The 18,429-nt window shown below is 41.7% G+C and overlaps 3 protein-coding genes and 1 long non-coding RNA gene across 5 annotated transcripts; 1 reads left to right on the top strand and 3 right to left on the bottom strand.

Moving 5' to 3' along the window:
- The first annotated feature begins 229 nt into the window (after positions 1-229).
- On the top strand, positions 230-6,699 carry LOC116233452 (uncharacterized). The gene is made up of 3 exons (XR_016466776.1): positions 230-409; positions 5,411-5,501; positions 5,685-6,699. It is a non-coding gene; the product is annotated as an uncharacterized LOC116233452 (long non-coding RNA).
- On the bottom strand, positions 1,382-5,404 carry SMCO3 (single-pass membrane protein with coiled-coil domains 3). Of its 2 annotated transcripts, none has more exons than XM_090140675.1 (2): positions 4,832-5,404; positions 1,382-4,529 (listed from the first exon to the last, which is right to left on the bottom strand). In XM_090140675.1, exon 2 carries the CDS (start codon positions 2,875-2,877, stop codon positions 2,200-2,202), a length of 678 nt encoding a protein of 225 aa, XP_089996801.1. In that variant the 5' UTR covers positions 2,878-4,529; positions 4,832-5,404; the 3' UTR covers positions 1,382-2,199. The 2 variants fall into 2 exon arrangements, with proteins under 2 accessions (XP_089996801.1, XP_089996803.1); XM_090140677.1 differs by having other exon boundaries at positions 1,382-2,894.
- A 60-nt stretch (positions 6,700-6,759) lies between the features above and the next one.
- On the bottom strand, positions 6,760-10,375 carry ART4 (ADP-ribosyltransferase 4 (inactive) (Dombrock blood group)). The gene is made up of 3 exons (XM_031600364.2): positions 9,596-10,375; positions 7,901-8,627; positions 6,760-7,266 (listed from the first exon to the last, which is right to left on the bottom strand). The coding sequence occupies exons 1-3, from the start codon at positions 9,707-9,709 to the stop codon at positions 7,175-7,177; spliced, it is 933 nt and encodes a 310-aa protein (XP_031456224.2). The 5' UTR covers positions 9,710-10,375; the 3' UTR covers positions 6,760-7,174.
- Positions 10,376-11,917: 1,542 nt separating this feature from the next.
- Positions 11,918-17,798, bottom strand: LOC116233241 (osteocalcin-like). The gene is made up of 4 exons (XM_031600006.2): positions 17,653-17,798; positions 15,614-15,649; positions 14,479-14,548; positions 11,918-12,737 (listed from the first exon to the last, which is right to left on the bottom strand). The coding sequence occupies exons 1-4, from the start codon at positions 17,717-17,719 to the stop codon at positions 12,608-12,610; spliced, it is 303 nt and encodes a 100-aa protein (XP_031455866.1). The 5' UTR covers positions 17,720-17,798; the 3' UTR covers positions 11,918-12,607.
- Between the last annotated feature and the right edge of the window lie 631 nt (positions 17,799-18,429).

The following is an 18,429-nucleotide window of genomic DNA, read 5'->3' as shown; positions in this document are numbered from 1 at the left end:
CAATATGGAGCTCAGGCAAAGTGTTACCATGACAACCACAACTGCTTTCTCCCAGGGATGTCTGCCGACTAGTAGAAAAATATACTACACAACTGTCAGTGATATCAGCAAGTCCCATAGATTCTTTTTTTTGCTGGACTAGGGGAAAAGAAGATGTGTTTTTTTTAACCTCAGGATTGCCCTGTGGGGCTGGGAGGTGCTGTACCCCACTGTGAGGTCAGCTCCCTGGGGTTCTGGCCAGGCTTCTGTGGGCTCACGGCCTTCTGCCCCATAAGCTGTGGGAAAGGCTCCAGCCTGCTGGGCTCCGGCATCTTCAGCATCTTATGGACATGAGGACATCTCAGGCACCTGCTTTTGCAAGGAAGACATCCTTCCACTAAGCCCGGCAGGATCAAGGATCAATCAAAAGGTGAATAGAAACTATTTTTAGGTTCTTCATTGTGTGTCCTGTTTCCACTGGCACTGCTTAGAATTTGCTTTCAAGAAAATGTGGGTAAGCTCTCTGAAAAGTACAACAGATTTGCTTCTGTTTGACTCTGCTGTTCTACTACACAGTGGCTGACAATCTCACAGGAATACGTAGTGAGCTCATTCTTTTTCTCCCTAAATTAGAGTGTAGATTTGCACACAGAAAACAGCAGGAATGAGGAACTCCTGCCTTTGCAACGCTCAAAATGGCACTGCTTCTGCAGCTGGACAGTTTGTACAGCCTCTTGCCTCTAAACAGCTGCCCCTAAACTGACTGCTGTACAGGTCAGGAGTGAGGCTACATCACACATTAAACAAGATGCTTTGGGTCACCATGTCAACACAAAAGCTTATGTCTAGGTAAGGCAGTTTTTTTTGCTTCCTCTAAATTGCCTCTCCTGGCTCACACTGCCCAGCCTGTGGCTTGTGCTGGTCCCAGTTCATCAATTCAGCAATGGCCTCTCTGGCATCTGAACTTTGTCACTTGAGAGCCAGCAGCTGCATTGCCATCTAGTGGCTCCCACGTTGGTGAAAACAAGAGGGGGAAAAAAAAAGTGGGAATAGTAGGAAAGGGGGAAAAAAAAAAAGTGTATCTATCTATCTATCTATCTATATACACGTATATATATACACAACACCAAAACAGAATGGAAGATGACAGTGGACAGCTTCCTTGATGTAATCTCACCCATCTCTTCATTTTTGCAGGCACTATCTAAGCAACATTTGATGCTGAATATTAACAAGCACATATGAAAAATTTATAAGCTGCATCCATAATGAAGGATTTTAATATTTTTTCTTTATTTGGTTTGAGATTGATTTCTTATGATAATTAAAAAAAAAAAAAAAAAAGTGCAAGAAAGAGAACGCTGAGAATATTTAGATATATTTTTATTAATTCCTAAATTCTCTCTATTTTTTTTTCAAAGAAAAAAAGCAAACCACAGCAAATCAGAGCTCGACAGCAAATCATGCTCTTGCTTCTAGCTTTGTTCTGAAAGTCTGCAAAATAAGGCCATTTGGTGGCAAGTTGTGAAATATAGAATCAGAGTATTTTTGGCAGTCCCACACTGGTGACTCGTGAAGCAGTTGTAAGTAAATTTAGCACACTAATAGGGCTGTAATCTTACAAATCCTTGTGTAAGTATATAATGCCATTTGATCAACAAAGCAGCAAGTGTGCACAGAAATCTCTACCTGAGCGGGCAGGAGCAGGGCAATACTGGTAACAAGATGTTGCTCACAGCTAGATAGATCAGGAGCACTACAGCTGGGTTCTCTCAACTGTTGGGCCTGTAGGCCCGTGATTTTTCTGTCTGTTAATCCGCTGGTATTAGAATTTATATAAAGATCTCTGGGTGGCTCCTCAGGCAAGAATAGCACAGGAAATAGGAGTTACATGTGCTACAGCTAGTCCTTGTAAGCGCTTCTATGAATGGGGAATTCAGCCTGGCAGATTTAGCACAAATCCACACTAAGAGTTTAATGATGACGGCCGTCCTGATAAATTCTTCAGGTGATTATATGGTTATTTTGCTGAAATAATTTTCTCTTGTTATAATGTCATTTTGATGGAGGAACTCTGGAAGAGAAAAACTGTACTTTCTCACCACTTCTGCTCCAGCAGTGTGTATTACTGTCATCAGTACCAATAGCATTTCGTCTACAATGCGTTCTGGAGAACAGGTGAAGAAAAAGTGCCATGTGTTTAAAGTGCTGCCTTTCCATTCACTGAACTTGATGTCTGACCAAAGAAGTCACTTCACGTATGGCACACTGGTATTTTTCTGAGGCTTCTTTAAACTCAGCCAGGTGCTCCTCATAGCTCCTCACAGCTGCCAGCAGCTGATTCCTCTCCACAGCTCCCAGAATGGCATGGAGAATCATTTCCATGCCAAGCCCCAGGATAGTAATGCTGATTCCCCCAAGAACAGATGCCCCGATCTGTGCAAGGAGGCTGACGAGTTTGCAGACAGTGATAGTGATAAGGTTGGAGCTAAGCAGTTTGACAGCTACCATCCCAGCAGTTGAAGTCACTTCTCCAAGAACAATGGAAAAAACTTTATGGGCTATTGCAATTTTCTCCAGCTCAGGCTCTTTGATGTCGTACAGCTTCTGATACAGCACAGGCTCCAGCTTCTCCCTCATGTCACTATCAATCTTCTGTACTTGACACTGAATCTCACGCATTGCTTGAATGATAATATCACAGTTCTCTTTGACAGTGCTGCTCTCTCTCATCTTGATGTGGGTAATAGTACACCCCAGGTGTGCATTCAGAACTCCAGCCAGCTCATTTGTTGCATGGAAATTCATGGACATGCAGTCAAGCAATTCCCGGTGCAGATGGATCAGTTCTTGTCTTCTCCTGGGGTTTTCTGGGTAAAGGAGGTCACTCAGTGCCATTCTTCAGGGATAAACTACTTCAAGAGAGAAAAGAAGGTTCTCACTCTGTTCAATACCCACAATCCCAACCCTTAATTAGCAGTGAAATATAGACTGCTTTGTCTCTGCCTCACTAGTTCTTATACTTGGCAAATCAAATCCCAAGACGCAGTTTGTACATCCATAAATCTTAAACACTGTTGTGTATTCTTGGCCAAATTATTCAAAAAGGACCTTATGAGACATTGGACATGCTCAGAGCAACAAAGCCAGCTAACAAATATGCAACTAGTAGATCGGTAAAATGAATGTGAGTCTTCCCTCACTTAGGAAATTACAGGTAGAAGCTGAACTAGTTCACTAAAGAACAGGAAAAGCTCATCTAGTCAGCAAAATCTAAAATAAGGTGTGGAAATGAAAGGCCTGTTCTAGATATACTTTTCTGTCAACCTACTTTTTTTTAATGACATTAGTGATATCCACTTTTTAAATGACTATAATGACTATGCAGTCTGTATCAGCATGAGGGTTTTTTAAGTCACTGTAGTTTATTTCTTATCCTGTTCAATAGGAATATAGGAACTTTATATGTATACTAAATCACATTTGGGAATTCATAGAGAATAGCAGAATTGTCTATGACAAACACATCTTTACCCATATCGCTTACAAACAACTCCTACTGCGTTTTCTTTCTTTCTATGTAGCCCTTCTTCCTTCTCTGTTTCTTTCTTCAGTATTCCTAATCACATCCCTTCCTAATACCATGAAAACCCTGTTGATTTTTCACTGCCGAATGTCAAGCAGCTACAGGCAGTCCCCTGGCATTCAATGTGCCATGTCAGCTCCTGCAGGAGTGACAGACTGCCTCGGAGCAGCAGGCAGCAGCCTGCAGGGCCCGCCCTGCTCATGCAGCCACACTCCCTCTCTGTACCACTTTCTTTTAAGCCATCACCAGCTGCAAAGTAAAAATGATTTTGACTTTAGCACACGCATCTTACATTGCAACGGAGCCAAACAATGAATGAGTAGGATGACTGGTTTCTTTGGTGATGCCTTTGCTTTTCAACCCTTTTATTCCAAACCACTTTTACTGAGCCACTTTTAGGCATTTCCTAGATAAATCTCTTCTTGCTCTCAGTGCCCACATAGCACAGTTATGGCTGCAAATAATCAAGTGTAGGAGACTAGCTAGATTTTTCTTGTTGAAAGATACATTGATGCCATTTTTGTCCTTTGTAGTTCCCATTATTAGTTAACTGTGAACCCAGCTGCATTTCACTAAAACATCTTCCCCAACAAGATCACTTGAAAAAGCGGAATGATCTCAACATTCCTCTAGCCAACTTTTAGTGTTGAACTACAAGCCAGTTCTCTCATGATTTTTTCCCACAGTATTTTGCACAGTACATCGTTGTTTCAGACACTTACCTTGTAGCTCTGCTAAGAGAATAAACTCTTTAACTTATCTTTCTCAAGGCTAGAGGAAGCAAAGATTACATACAGTAAAAGGTTTTGACTCCCAGGAAACAAAAAGTCCTGCCAGCTCAAGGTATGATTCCTTATGCTTCTGGGATGCCGTTGGTTTGTACTCTGGCTCAGTGTGATATTAATACTTTCCACTTCACTGATGCTGGGTTGAAAGGTCATTTGTTAATCCCCATTTATAGAAACTGAAAAGACAAAATGTTCTAAGAGAAAGAGCGTTTCAATGAACATTTTACCTACTAGAAAGCTATGGAGAATACTGATAGCATCTATTTTTTATGCATGGTTTTTTCAGCTTCCAGTAATTTCTTTTGATTTTATGTCCCTTAAACATAAATTATCTCTTATTCTTCACATTGACACTTTATTAACATCCACATGTTAAAGTTAGACAGGCCACATACATTTCCATATTTCTGTCTATTTCTCCAACTCCAGGCATGTTTTTTCCCAGAGGCTTTTTGAGTTAAACATTCAGACTGCCTACCTGATTGTGCCCAAGTGCTCTTGCAAACAGCTGAATGTGACAGAACAGTGATCTCATCCTGTTTCCACTGTGTTTCTCTGGTGGTTTCCAGTGGCATGTGATGAGTCAGGGATCCAGAGCCTGGGCTTCAGCTGGGTCCTGCTGCCTGCCTGCTTGCCATTAATTTTATTATGTGATGTTTACCTGAGTTCTCCTTATTTTCTTCCTCATTTCCCCTTCCTTTTAATTTTAATACATTACAATTTATTTCACGCTAGTTCACCATTGTTAGGTCCTCCTAACAAAGGCCTTTTTTTCCTGAAGAGAATAGGGACAGCATGAATCCATCTGCCTATGGCAGAAGTATCTACAGCCATTGCTGAAAGGGGATGGTATAACTTACTGTTCTCAGAACAACAAAAAAAGACGAACGTGTAGGACATATGTTTCATTTTGTGTATACCCACTACTATATGCAAACTGAAGGATTATAGTTCTAAGGATGATGTAATGTAGATTGTTTGAGGGGACTTAGACAACTTTAACAATAAATATCAAAGGTGAAAATAATCCATCTGCACCTCTACTATTGCTTTTCAGATGACATGCTGAGGGCCAGATTCACAACTCCTGCATCCATAAGAATAACCATACCTGCAGCTTCTGACACCACATTTTGCTGGCCAGTTTGGTAAGACCACTGCAAAGGCTGACTAAGAGTTTTTTCTTTGTTTTTTTCTAACACTGAGGTCTTGTGGGGAGAGTAAGGTGGTTTGATAATTTGTAATATTGATTTTTAAAATGTGACATTCTAGCTGAAAATATTTGTATTTCTCCCTCTTTATCATCTGGATTTCCTCTGTTTGCTTTTCAGAGCCAAACACCTCCTTCAGAAATGTTAGCCCGCCTCGGTTTTAGCAGTGATAAAGAAAGGCTGCTGAAGGCCTGCCAGAATCTGTATGAATTAGTGTACATTTATGTCTCTTCAACTAATGCAATATTCCAGATCCTCAATCACCATCTTGGCACCAACTTCCCCATCATGACAGTAAAAGAAAACTTCAGCATTAAAGAGAACCTGCAGCTCCTGGTCAGTGCTTTAAAAGAGATGCAAGCCACAATGGAAACAAGAGACAGAGATGTACAGGAAAGCATGAAGCAAAGCTTGTATGCTAAAATTACCGGTCGCATCATCTCTCTACAGGAAAAAATGGCTGCAGTAAAAGATATCTATGATCATTATAAGGGGATCATAGGAAGTATCTTGGGCGCACTGGTTGCAGTGTTGTTAAAACATGATAATTTCCCCGGCACAGTTGAGTCTGCTATAGAGCAGTTACTGAGTTCACCTGCTTTATCCCTCCATGTATCAGAACTTCTCATGGACTATGCTGATATCATTAAGATGCTGCAGCAGAATGGGACATCAAGTACTACAGAAGACAGCTCCTCCTCAGGTGAAACGTCAGAACAGCTCAGGCTTCGTTCTGTATCCTCCAACTCTTCACTCTTTGCTTTCATACAGACCCTCCTCCGAGGACATAGGTCCGTAAAGAAAAGCCTGAAAGTAGCAGCTGACAGCTTAGAGGAGGCTTTCAGGGTGCTGAGGCCGCCGTGTGAAGCGTTCCAGATATTTGTTAAAATGATTGAAAACTGCATTCCAGCAATAACAGAAAAGTTGCAAGAGACACAAATGTGCCAACATGTTAGAAGTCCACCTTGATTCCTTTAACTTTCACATAGGAAGGAGTTCAAGCAAGCTTGAACACACACATTCAAGATGTACCTGTGACAGCTGTTTTTAATCTTCCCAGTCGTTTTTGAAATGTGTACTTAGTGTCTCTGAGCAGTTAGAAATAATAATAAAGTTCTGTCAATCAATTATTTGAAATGAATGGTAAAGCAAAAGAAACAAAAGCATGGTGTGAAATATACATACAGAACAAGCTAATCGTAAAATAGTTCAGCATTAAATCTGTTCAAACTGTGCAGGCAAACATGTTTCAGGATTTCTGTAGAAGCAGCTGATCAGTTTGATAGAGCATGCCACTACATTTAAATAGTTACATGATGGTCTCTGCCATTGCATGTGTCTATATCTGATGTCAGAAATGCTGAGTGTCCAGCAACTCATTTCAGTCTTCCCAAAAAACAAAGACACTCACCTTCTTTAAGTGCTCTCTAATCTGAGAAATGCTAGCATTTCTCAGGTGCCTAAAGTTCTGCATTTCTTGACATGGGATTTCCAATGGAATGGCAGCACCAAGCTTTCATGGAGCTGCTCAGAAAGCCAAGCAGTTCACCCAGCTGTTTTTTCTTGTCTGTTATTCAAGTGTATATATCTGGATGTAGCCAGAGAATCAGTCATTGCCTGGCCCAGTACAATAAAACGCCAACTGCACTAAAAAGAATGACGGAGGCAGAGGCAGTAGATCCATTGTTCTTGATTCTTGAAGCTGAAAGAAAGTTGAGATAGCAGTCATTTAAATCTCCTTTGACTGCCTACAACTTCCTGCCCTTTCTAAAAGCACCCTTTGCCCCAAAGAGGCATTTCCTTAATTCTACTTACTATTCTGGCTTAGTGCTGAGCAAAAATTCTCATTCCAAAGGGACAAAAGCAGGATCCCATATTAGTGGTGTACTCTTAGGACAGGACTGTGGAGGTCATCTAACTGAAGAGTTATCTTTTTAGCCAAGAAACTGATACCATGTGTTTTGCCATTCAATACCTCTCCTCTCTTCTGCCACAGGAAGGAGAACAGAAATGAAGCAGGGTAGTTTTGTTTACATTTATTTGAGCTTGCCAGAGTAGTACTGCACTAAAGTCCTGTGTAGTCCTGAGGCCTGACATGTTCGAATTCAAGTTGCCAGCAAATCTCATCTGCCCTTCCAATAAGGGAGACTGGGAACACAATGCATGTGTCCTGCAGCATCTTTGCAATAGCAGATAACATAAGCAGAGGCTGCAAAGTGCCCTAAGGCCTGCTGTGCAGCAGGAGGCCCCCTGTAGGTACATCTGGTGTAGGCTGATGGAGCTGCTGGAGACCAGGCTGCCTGCATCCCACCTACTCAAAGGGGTATATACAATACCTTCCAAGAGCTGGCAGCAGTACTTGCTGTAGTTCCCTACAGAATGCAGGTGGAGCCGGTTACCGTGCTGCGTCCGAAAGAAGTTTTTGACAAGGAATATCTCGTAAGGGGGAATGAGGACTTCCTTCTCAGATGTGTAGTAAGAAAAGCCTTGCATAGCTGCTCCCAGGCAGGTTGTCACCGTAAACAAAGTTTCATTCCCAAATTTCTGGGCTTCATTCCAGAGGCGAGAGGTGGAGGTGAAACGGCCAAATCGCACCAAGCTGCCAACTGTAGCCTCAATATATAAGTCCTTCACACCTCTGTGCACCCGGTAACAGTGACGTTTCCCCATGCCATCCTTGCTGCTCTGCCATTGCTTCATTATCTGGATAGCTGTCGTTAGGTAAAAGTGAAAATATTTGTAGCTGAAGTTGTATCTGTAATGCTCTGGAGACCTTCCTGCTGTGGATGTGGCCCAGTTCAGCTGAGAGTGCAGGGAAGAATTCATGGTGTAAGCCATGAGGACGGTGGCATGACTATCATGCATCTCCCTCAGGAGACCTACAGGGCTCTTCAGCAAAGCTTCCTGAGCCTTATTCCAGAGGCTCGAATAGTTCTTACTAGCAGCTATTTCCTTCTGGAAATAGTCTCCCCGCTCCAGTTCTTCCATCATCTGCTCTCTGCAACCCAGGTACTGGTCATCAAAGGAATGTAGAGCCATATCCATCATAAGGTGGGACACTGCCTGTATTGCAAAAGCAAATGATAGTTAACATCGTAGGTGTGATTTTTTTCTGTATCTCTGTAAATGCAAGCCAGGTTTTCCCCTACCTTCTCCCTTCAGTTTTTCATTGTTGACAGAAAAGGCACAGAAAGTAGACATCTTTGACAAACCCTTCCTGAGCAACCTTTGGTCCAAGCTCCATTTCAGCAAATAACAACCAGAATGCTAGAGTTCTTATTTTATGGAGATCAATAGCATTGAAGACTTATGGACGGTTTCCCTGCAAAGGGCAAGGGGATGGGGCCCATAGGACAGACCTATAATGCATGAAATTCAATATTCTGCTCATGATTTGCGAGTGATTTTGAAGAAAGAAAGAATAAGCAAAACATTGTGTCAGTGCAGCCTGGACACATCTCACAGGTGAATTTCTTCTTTTTGTCTTATCATACCCCATGGACATATTCTGGCTCCAGAGCAGGATGTTCAAAAAGGAGAAAACAGCAGCACTGTGCCAAAACTTTTATTTGCCCACTTTGTCTCAGTGAGGCCAGATGGACTTGTCATGTAAATAAACATTAAAAACATGAGTAAGGTTTTACATAACCCAGTGCTATAAAAAGAAAATAATCTCTAATATATTTTATTTGTGAAAGGACACACTAATTATCCAATACCCTTCTTAGCTTCTGAAGTTAGTCTGGTCCACAAACCACATGAGAATTCCAATTATTTCTCAATGATACTGTGATTTTTTTGAGGGGAAGCTAAAATTCACAAGGTGTAAGTGCCCCATCCAACACACACTGCTGTTGGCAGAATTTCAACTGAGACAAGCTGGAAAAGGAGAGGAATAATTCCATCAGAATTAATCCAAAGCTCCTAAAAAATTATATTTTAAATGTATTTAAAAAAAAAAAAAAAAGTTTTATTTCAGTAGTATAAATGATTTCATCATTTCAAATAAAACACAGGTTTACTCCTCTTACCAATCTTTGCAAGATCAGCAACAGAATGCTGGCCAGCAGAAGCACTGACATCCTGGAGTCTTCCCAAGACATTATAAAAAACACTGAGCTCAAGCAGAGAACCTTTGCATTCATTTCTTTCTCATTTTTTTCTGGAGTTCTGGAGTTTGTATTTTACTGTCCAATTTTGGTGACAGTTCTTCAACCAAAGATCACCCAGTGGATTCTTCAAGCAATTCAGATGTCGTTGATCAAGCCCAACAGTCAGCTTACTGGTAGAAGCGTGCCCACAATCCACAAACGAGGGTCTGGATGCATTGAGACTTCATGAGTTGTTTCTTCACTCCAACTTCAGTCAGGGCAGCTGTCCTTTGCCTTGATAATTCTCTTTATTCCAAGGTATTTTGCACTCTTGCTCTTGCAAAGAGAAGGGAATCTGACTTGGAGAGGTCTAGGACAGTTCTCTCCTGAGGTGTATATGTCAGGTTGGGAGTACTCCCTGGCTGAGAGTTTAAAAAGTCATTTTCAGGACGTGCAGAGCTCTGATAAAGACTACCCAGAAATGCACAGTAGGTTGGGATCCCATCTGGAGGCAGAGATAACATAAATGTCTCTCTCCTCTTTAGCTTCTCCCAGTTCCTAATAGCATGCTGCCAATCTTCCACCTACACCACTGCAGAGTGGCACCTTGTTGACCTGATTACATGGTTGCACTCAGAATGAATGCATAAATGCAGATTCTACATCGAGAACAATCTATCTCTGCTAGCTGCTTTGCAGTCACCCTTCCAATTAAAGGGCAATGAGTTACTCACGTGCAAAGTCCCATGACCTCTGGCAATATTTCTGTTAAAACAACAACAACAAAAAAAGATTAAAGATTACCAGAGTTTCATCCTGACTGTGACACAGATAATCGAAGCCTACTTCTCATTGCCTATTAATAATAAGTTGGTCAGAGAGGTTTTGAGGTGGGCATGCATTAGCCACGGCGATAAATGCAATGGCCATACGATGGCAGCAGAGGATGAATAATGGTATTGAAGAGTACCTTGAGTAGGTGAAAATCGAGCTGCTGCAGTCCAGCATTGCATTTGTGATCCGATTTGGGCACTCAGCTCTCCAAAGGCCACATAAAGGTCTGGTGGCACAGTGCAGATCGCATAATCAAGGCCTTAATGTTCACCTTCCCAGAAAAAAATATTTATCAAAAGGAGGAGACAAATATAAAACTAACAGAAATATGTAAATATTGACAGAAAATTTGATTTTCTTTTTACAAAAAAAAAAAAAAAAAAGCAACAACAACAAACCCTCACATTCATGCAGCAGATACTGAGAGCTCACTAATCTCTTCGGTATTTTCCTGGCAACATTTTCACTGCTTTCTATGAGAATGTTGTTCATTTTACTAGATGGCCTTCAAAGGTGAGTTTTTCTGTAAGCATCACTTTATGCCAACAGAGGAACCACTCTCAGATATTTGACCAAGACAAGCAGAGGTACTTATTAATGTTTTTTTCCTTGGCCAAGGTCAGTATACCCAGAGCAAGCCACAACAGCTTGCCAAAGGAGGACTGCACACACAGCAGCCATCTGTGTAGACTTATCCCATGTCCTTACTTTAGTGTAGGGTCTTCCAGAGAAATGCTGAATTCTGTAGGCAGCAAATCATTAAAAATCTAGCTATCCTCTCCACCACTCTAATGGTGTATTGGAGTCATTACCTGAATCTTGGTGTAGTCATTTAGTGAGGCACTGGCACAGGTTGCCCAGACAGATGGTGGATGCCCATCCATGAAGATACCCAAGGTCAGGCTGAAGGGGTTCTCTATACCCTGATCAAGCTGTAGGTGTCCCTGTTCATTGCAGGGAAGTTGGACCAGATGGCCTTTAAGGTTCTCTTCTAACTCAAACAATTCTGTGATTCTGTGATTCTATGATTTCTGATTTGCAATGGAGCAGAGGAGGGGGGAAGAAAATCTCATCAATCTGGATCCCACTCTACCTTCCAGACATCTCCTTAACAGCAGAAGCAGGCTGTACAGAGGAATAGAGAAAAGCAGCACACCAACTATATTACATAATAAGTATTTATTGCTATCAGCATATGGGAATGGCTGCACCAGCTTACATGAAAAAGAGATTTGGTGTTTCTTAGTTTCTTGAGGCTCAACAGTGTCTACTGTTGGAGACAGGATTTGCCATCTACCTCTCAGGGAATACATTTTGATAGACTGTGTCAAGGGAGACTGCTGAAAGTTGCTGATGCATAACATTCATACGGGGAGACAGAATGAAGTAGTGTAGAGGGAAGAAGATATGTGTGTATATATATATATAAATATATATATAAAGGCAAGTCACCCTGAATGAAAAAAATGCTGTCCCAGCTTCAATCCACCATTGAACATCTTTATTTTTATTTCATAAAGTTAATTGCTTTATTTTCTTTGCTTTGGGGGAGACAATCTGACATGTTTAATTTCAAGCACAAAAGCTAAAGCATTAGAGAGACAGATTTTTTTGTTCTACTTTGGTACATTCAGTTTCACCAGAGATCAATTGTAATAAAAACAATAAGAGATTTCTAATTCATTTTTCACAGTCACTGAATGTAGCACACAGATGGGAAGGGCTCATCTAAAAGGTCTTCAGACACTCTTCTGGGGATTTAAATGTTGATATTATACGGGCAAATTTTGTGGTAGAATAATAAGAAGAGTATGCTGGGATGTGATTTCTAGCTATGTAATAGTATTTACAAAAGAAGCGGGTAACACAGAGTCTTCTCAACCATTTCTGGTGGCACTGAAAATACCACAGAAGACACCAGAAAATAAACATTTTTGATGAAAGCAAGAAAGCTGATGCAATCCAGACAAGCGGAATAGCCTTTGTGTTTCAGCTGGTGAGGGAGACAGTGGAAGATGGTCTCAGTGTGGATGTCCTTCTTCCCTTCTTCCTATCCACAAGATTCTTTCTGTTGAGGGTTTTCAGAATGGTCAGGTGATCAAAATAATAATCCCAGCCTTAGTATCTCCCAAAGAAACGGTTGTAGGCCATGGGAAATCCTATTTGGTCAGACAGATAGTCACAGGGAGGGTAGCTTTCACAACGCTCACGCATCTGCTCCATTGGGCTTTTGTAATACTCAGAGTACCTGGAGCGAACAAAGAGAAAAATGCTGTTCTGCACATTCAGTCAGTGGAGTTGGAGAGGTTTCACACTCAAACAATGAGAGGAGTGACTCCCCAAAGTGCTCCAGCAGGGGACATCTCACAGTGCCTACATGGGGATAGATCTCCTTGTCAAATGATGGGAGAAGTTGGAACTGAACCCAGTTGAATCAACTCTCCTTGAAGTTTCACCAGCAAAGGAGACCATAGAAGAACTTATGGTTTTTATGGAGTTAGTTTTTTGCTTCATTACGTTGGGGTTTTTGTTTTGTTTTGTCTTTGTCCCCAGCCTTATTCCCACGCTATGTGGCAGTCTTTTAAAATATACATATATATTATTTATTTTATAATTATTATATTTTAGTATTTCTTGCTTATCTTAATCTGTGCTCAGTTTCTGCTCATTTTCCTGTTCTTCACTCTCCTTCAGTTTTCGTAGTTTCCTCTCATCACCCTCACTTCTGTTGTAGACAGCAATCCTTTCCCTTTCACAGCTTTGTTTTGCCATGCTGAGCACACCCAAATCTTTTAGTCTCAGCTACACACACTGGATGCCCTTCTCACCTCCTGTTGCAGACTCACTTAATCTTTCCTGCACACGCTGCTATGGGAAAAGACTTAAAAGTATCACAAGCTATTATTTTATTTCTGTATTGGAAATTCCCTGCAGTGCCCTTGAGTTCTATTTGATGCATCTGTATTTCCAGACTAACCTTACCTTATGATTGAATAATACAGCAAGCTCTCTCTACCTAAGTCCTTCCTCATTTATGCTTGTTGCAGAAACCACTTTTATGGTGACCCACCTGTACGGAGGCAGTCAGTACAGTTTCTCATCTGAATTTCATTTTGTTTTTAATCATTCCAGGTTTCAACACGAGTGACTTCCTCTGCTACTCTGCTATGATCCTCTTCTCTGTAGATGGGAACTCCCAGTTTTCTGTCATCCAAATAAAACCATCATCCTTCCAATCCAAAGACGTATTGAATAATAATTATTCTTTACACAGGTCTACATGAGACTGTGGCTTAACAATTCCTTCTAGGAAATATCTGAAGAGCATTCTTGCTCAAATTTCTCCAAATGTTTTTATCTAGGATTTCTCCAAATCTCTCTGCCTAGATCGTAGAATCATAGAATTGGAAGGGACCTTAATGATAGTTGAGCTTTAACCCCTGTACCTCAGGCAGGGCTGCCACCCATCAGGTCAGTCTGCCCAGGCTCCATCCAAGCTGGCCTTGAACACCTCCAGGAATGGAGCATCCACATCTTCTCTGGGAAATCTGTTCTAGTGCCTCACCACCCTCAAACAAATGGATATACTGCACAAATAGTGCAGTTTTTGATTTAGCCTCACCACTGCACTGCAACTGAGCCACAGGTCCTTTGTATGGAGATTGAGGCAATGGTCAGGGATCTGTGATATTCACTATCCTGGAATTTGGATCTGATGTCTCCACGGGTTTCTGCATAACTTGTTCCCTGCTGACCCCATTAGCTAGTGCTGACTTTCTCCATGGGAGGGAATAACAAAGATCAGCAATGAACTCCTGAAGGAATATTTGTGAAAAAAAGAACAATTAATCTATCAATGGCAGGTTCTTACTGCCTTTTTAATTCTATGATATGTAGATGTACAGCAAAGAATTGCTTTGCCACATCCCACCCCCTCTTCCAAAAAGTCCTCTGGAGTCCAACTCTCAACCTGACTCATATGATTTTACCATTCATACATGTCGAATCTCTTCTGCCTCTTCACAAAGGCATTGGCAACTTCCTTTTTAACTGTGATGCCTACCAAGAGAGAACACAGCAGATTAGAGATGCAGGGCCATTGTCTGTACAAATCAGAGACCAGAGTAGCCTTGAAAAGTGATTGTTCTCTCTCTTCTCAAGCAGATGACTGCTGCAGCTTATCCCAACTGCCAGTTCATTTTTCCCCACTCAACTTTCCACTCAAAGCCCTACAACTTGGTTCCCCCCTCACTCCAACCTGCACATTTATGTGAAGAAAGGACTCTCTTAAATTCTATTCCCTTATCACACAGCATATGAGTCCACACCAAATGCTCAGTAGACAAAGTCATGACAGAATAAAATATGAATAAGGAGAAAATGAATGGAACGGCACTCTGTTTCTCTGGCCCAGCTAACTTCAGAGTCTTGGCTTGCTTTCTGTCTCCTAGGTTTAGTCAGGTTCCCTTGTACAGGATATTGACTGCACAGAAATGGCCAAATAACAGCCTGTCAGAAATCACCGCCTTTCCCTGAACGCTTTGTTTTTTTTTTTCTCTTTCCCAGTTCGTGTTTGTATTGGCTCACTGGAAAAACAACTTTCATGCTCACCAGCAGGAATGTTACCCTGTAAGGTGTGAAAAAGGAGCACAAGGAAGAACAAGGGAGATTTTCCATGCAGATTTCTGTCAGGATCAGCTTGCTGTGATACCTATGGACACTCAGAGGTATGCAGTTCCCTGCAGCATGGGCAACCCAATAGAAGAGAGACTGCAACACCCAGCAGCTGCCAAGGAAGGTACTTGCTTTCAGATACACAACTTTCTTCTCTGCTGTCCTGTGCACTAGTCTGTCTGACCAACAGATCCAAAGACCACTGTTTGGAGGCCCTGAGTCAGGTTCTGCTCTTGTAAGAGGCTGGGGGCACAGCAGTCTCTTCAGAGAGGTTTCTGAGGCCAGCTCAGAGGAGCACAGAGACTGGACACATTGCTTCTCCTACATCACACTGTTTCATGAAAGGGAGATGCAGTATGATTCTTGTTCATCCCTTGTACCCATCAAAGGGAAGAAAGGAAAAAGATACAGGAGAATGGAGCTAAGTGTCAGTCACAGCAATATACTCACTGGCAGCACTGGGAGATCCTGAGGGCTCTTTGGGATCTGCAAGACAGACAGATAGACAGGAACTTGCTTGTGCTGTCTGCTCTTCTGCTTCTCTCTCTAAGTGAATCGTTCTGCTTACTGAATGAATCCAGCTCTCTCCCTTTTCCAAAAGGTCTCTCCCTCCCAAAAAAGGTTTTATCAACACCCAGAATGTAGGGAAAGAATCATCCACCACCAAATTCACCCATTATGATTGGATGCATTTAATTCCATCTTTCTTATAACAGGATAAAAATGACACAGTAACCATACAGCACAGTGGAAACTTGAGGCAGACCTTCCTTTTCCTCCCTCCTCATCAATGCTAAGAGCAGGGACAGCAGGAGGGAAGGGAGCATTTGAGCAAAACCCTAGATTTGGACAGGACCAGAAGATCATAGAATCGTATAATTATTTGAGTTGGAAGGGACCCTTAAAGGCCATTTGGTCCAACTCCTCTACAATGAATAGGGACACCACAGCTCGATCAGGATGCTCAGAGCCCTCCCAGGCTGACTTTGGATGTCTCCAGAGATGAGACTTCCACCACCTCTCTGGGCAATCTGCCAGTGCTTCATCATCTTTATTATAAAAAATTTCTTCCTTATATTCAATCTAAATCTCCCTTCTTTTAATTTGAAACAATTTCCCCTTGTTCAGTCACAACAGATCCTGCTAATGAATCTGTTCCCTTCTTTCTCACAGCCCCCCTTTAGATAGCTGAACATCTCTTCTATCTTTGGAGAGAGAGATTTCCCTGACTCTAGACAGAAATCACAAGATATTGACAGCAAAGAGAATTAGGACCAAAAATTAGGATCAACTCTACACTTTTCTACACTTTTCACACACTGTATTTCTGTTTTCAGTCCTAATTGTAATCTTAATCCTTAATACCCCCTGCAAGCATCCAAACAAATTGTCTTCTAACAGACATGGTAGGTGTCCTTTTCATCTTGGTTTTCCCACACAGGACAAGTTCACAAGTTTTTTCTCCCACTATTTCATCAGGTATTTGGCATGAGTGTGCTTACAGGCAGAGAAAGAGCTGTGGAGACCGAAAAAAAAAACCAAAACCAACCAACAAACCAAACAAAACTGTGCTTAAACAAAAGACTGTGTGTGAGAAGAGTTGTTTGTAGTTCTATTTTTAAGCAATGTATACATTCCTTGGATTTCAAAAATTAAAATAAAAATTAGAAGTTACTCCAAGGCTGTTAAGCAATCTGGAATGTAGTAACAACTAACAAAAAAAGCAGAGATACACTCAGCAGTGAGAAAGTGAGCAAGAGACTGACAGAAGGAAAACACAGATCAAACAAAATATATTTGCCAGTACTGAATCATGACATGTCTGATGCTGAAACTCAACACTGAATGAGATAATACAGGCAGACAGGGCCCCTTCCTACTTGGCTTCTCTTTTCCTGTTGCAGAAACACTTGCTGTTTCTCATCTTCCCACCCTTCCCTCTCCATGAATTCTAGTGCTAACCACTGCATTGATCTCTCTTGATCATAATGTCACCATGCCAAATCATCTTCAAATGTGATGTGCTCTTATTCAATGGGACAACTCCCATTTTTTTTCTAAATATCAATAGGTGGTTTTTTTTTCCCCTCTAGAGTTCTCCCCATTCCACGTTTTTCAGCAGGTGAAGACTTGACTCAGTGCCTATCTCTGTGATTTTACAACACTTCAGTGCTGGCAGGAATAAAGTCTCCCTCCCTGTTCTTGACACAGCTCTGCCCTGCAGCTCACCCTGATAACCCAAGGTTGAACACCCAGCATGCCTTTGCCAGTTCACCTAATTGCTAAACTGGTTTCATGCTTCAGTATGTCAAAATGTTGGAATTCTCTGCTGCAGTTCAGTGATGCAAATGCTTTTTTTTTTTGACCAACAGAAGAAAGAACCCAGGAGCAGGCTGTCTATCCCCAAATCCCTCTGATTTACTACTATGGTACAGCCTCCCAGACTAAGATACAGCAGTGTTCTCAAGGAAGATGTCCGCTTTCCTTACCTTTCTCACAGCAGCAGTGCACTGCCAAGGCCAGAGTCAAGATCATTGGTGTCAGTAGCTTCCTCATGTCTGCTTTGTCTTTGCTGCTCTCCCTACACTCAGAGCGTTCTTGGAGGCTACCAAGGCACTCTGGAGCCTGCTTTTGAGCATCGTTTTATATCCTGTAATTGACTGGAGAGATCAGGGCTCTGGCTTGTGTTCCTGAGTCTGAGCTCCAAAACAAAGCCTGTCCTTCAGGCCACAAAACATTGGGTCCTGGCAGCCATTTGGACATCCATCTCTGGACTCATGGCATTTCCAGAAGATTTTATCTCAGATTTTGAATAGGAAGAAAAACAACTGGATAAAAAATCACTTTTATTGTAAACATAGAAGTGATTCAGCTTCCTGAGGGAAAGCCAGAAGAGAGACCAGCACATCCAGAAGTGAAGCAGATGCTTTGGTGTGATGGGACTCTCCCATGTGGAAAACAAGTCTGAACCTGATGGTGACCCTTTTCCCCAGCCACACTCACACCTCCAAAGGAAAAGACACCCATAAAATGTTTTTCATAGGGCAAATATACAGTAGGTTTTCACTTTAGACAGTTTCAACAAACCATTGAAGAGATTTGAGATGTTTACAGTATTGGGATCTTTGGTAGATAGTGAGGTGGAACCTTTCTTTTTTCTTCCTGGAAACCTTCCCAGCCAAGCTAATGGCTTGGCTTCTCTTGTCTCAACATCAAATAAGCCTCGAGACTCCAGAGGTGTTTTACTCTTCAGAACTTAGGTGATT

Source organism: Phasianus colchicus, chromosome 1 (assembly GCF_987193195.1).
Source record: "Phasianus colchicus chromosome 1, bPhaCol1.hap1.1, whole genome shotgun sequence".
Classification (NCBI taxonomy): domain Eukaryota; kingdom Metazoa; phylum Chordata; class Aves; order Galliformes; family Phasianidae; genus Phasianus; species Phasianus colchicus.
Note: the sequence above shows the minus strand (reverse complement) of the source record. Positions and strands in the feature narration are given on the sequence as shown.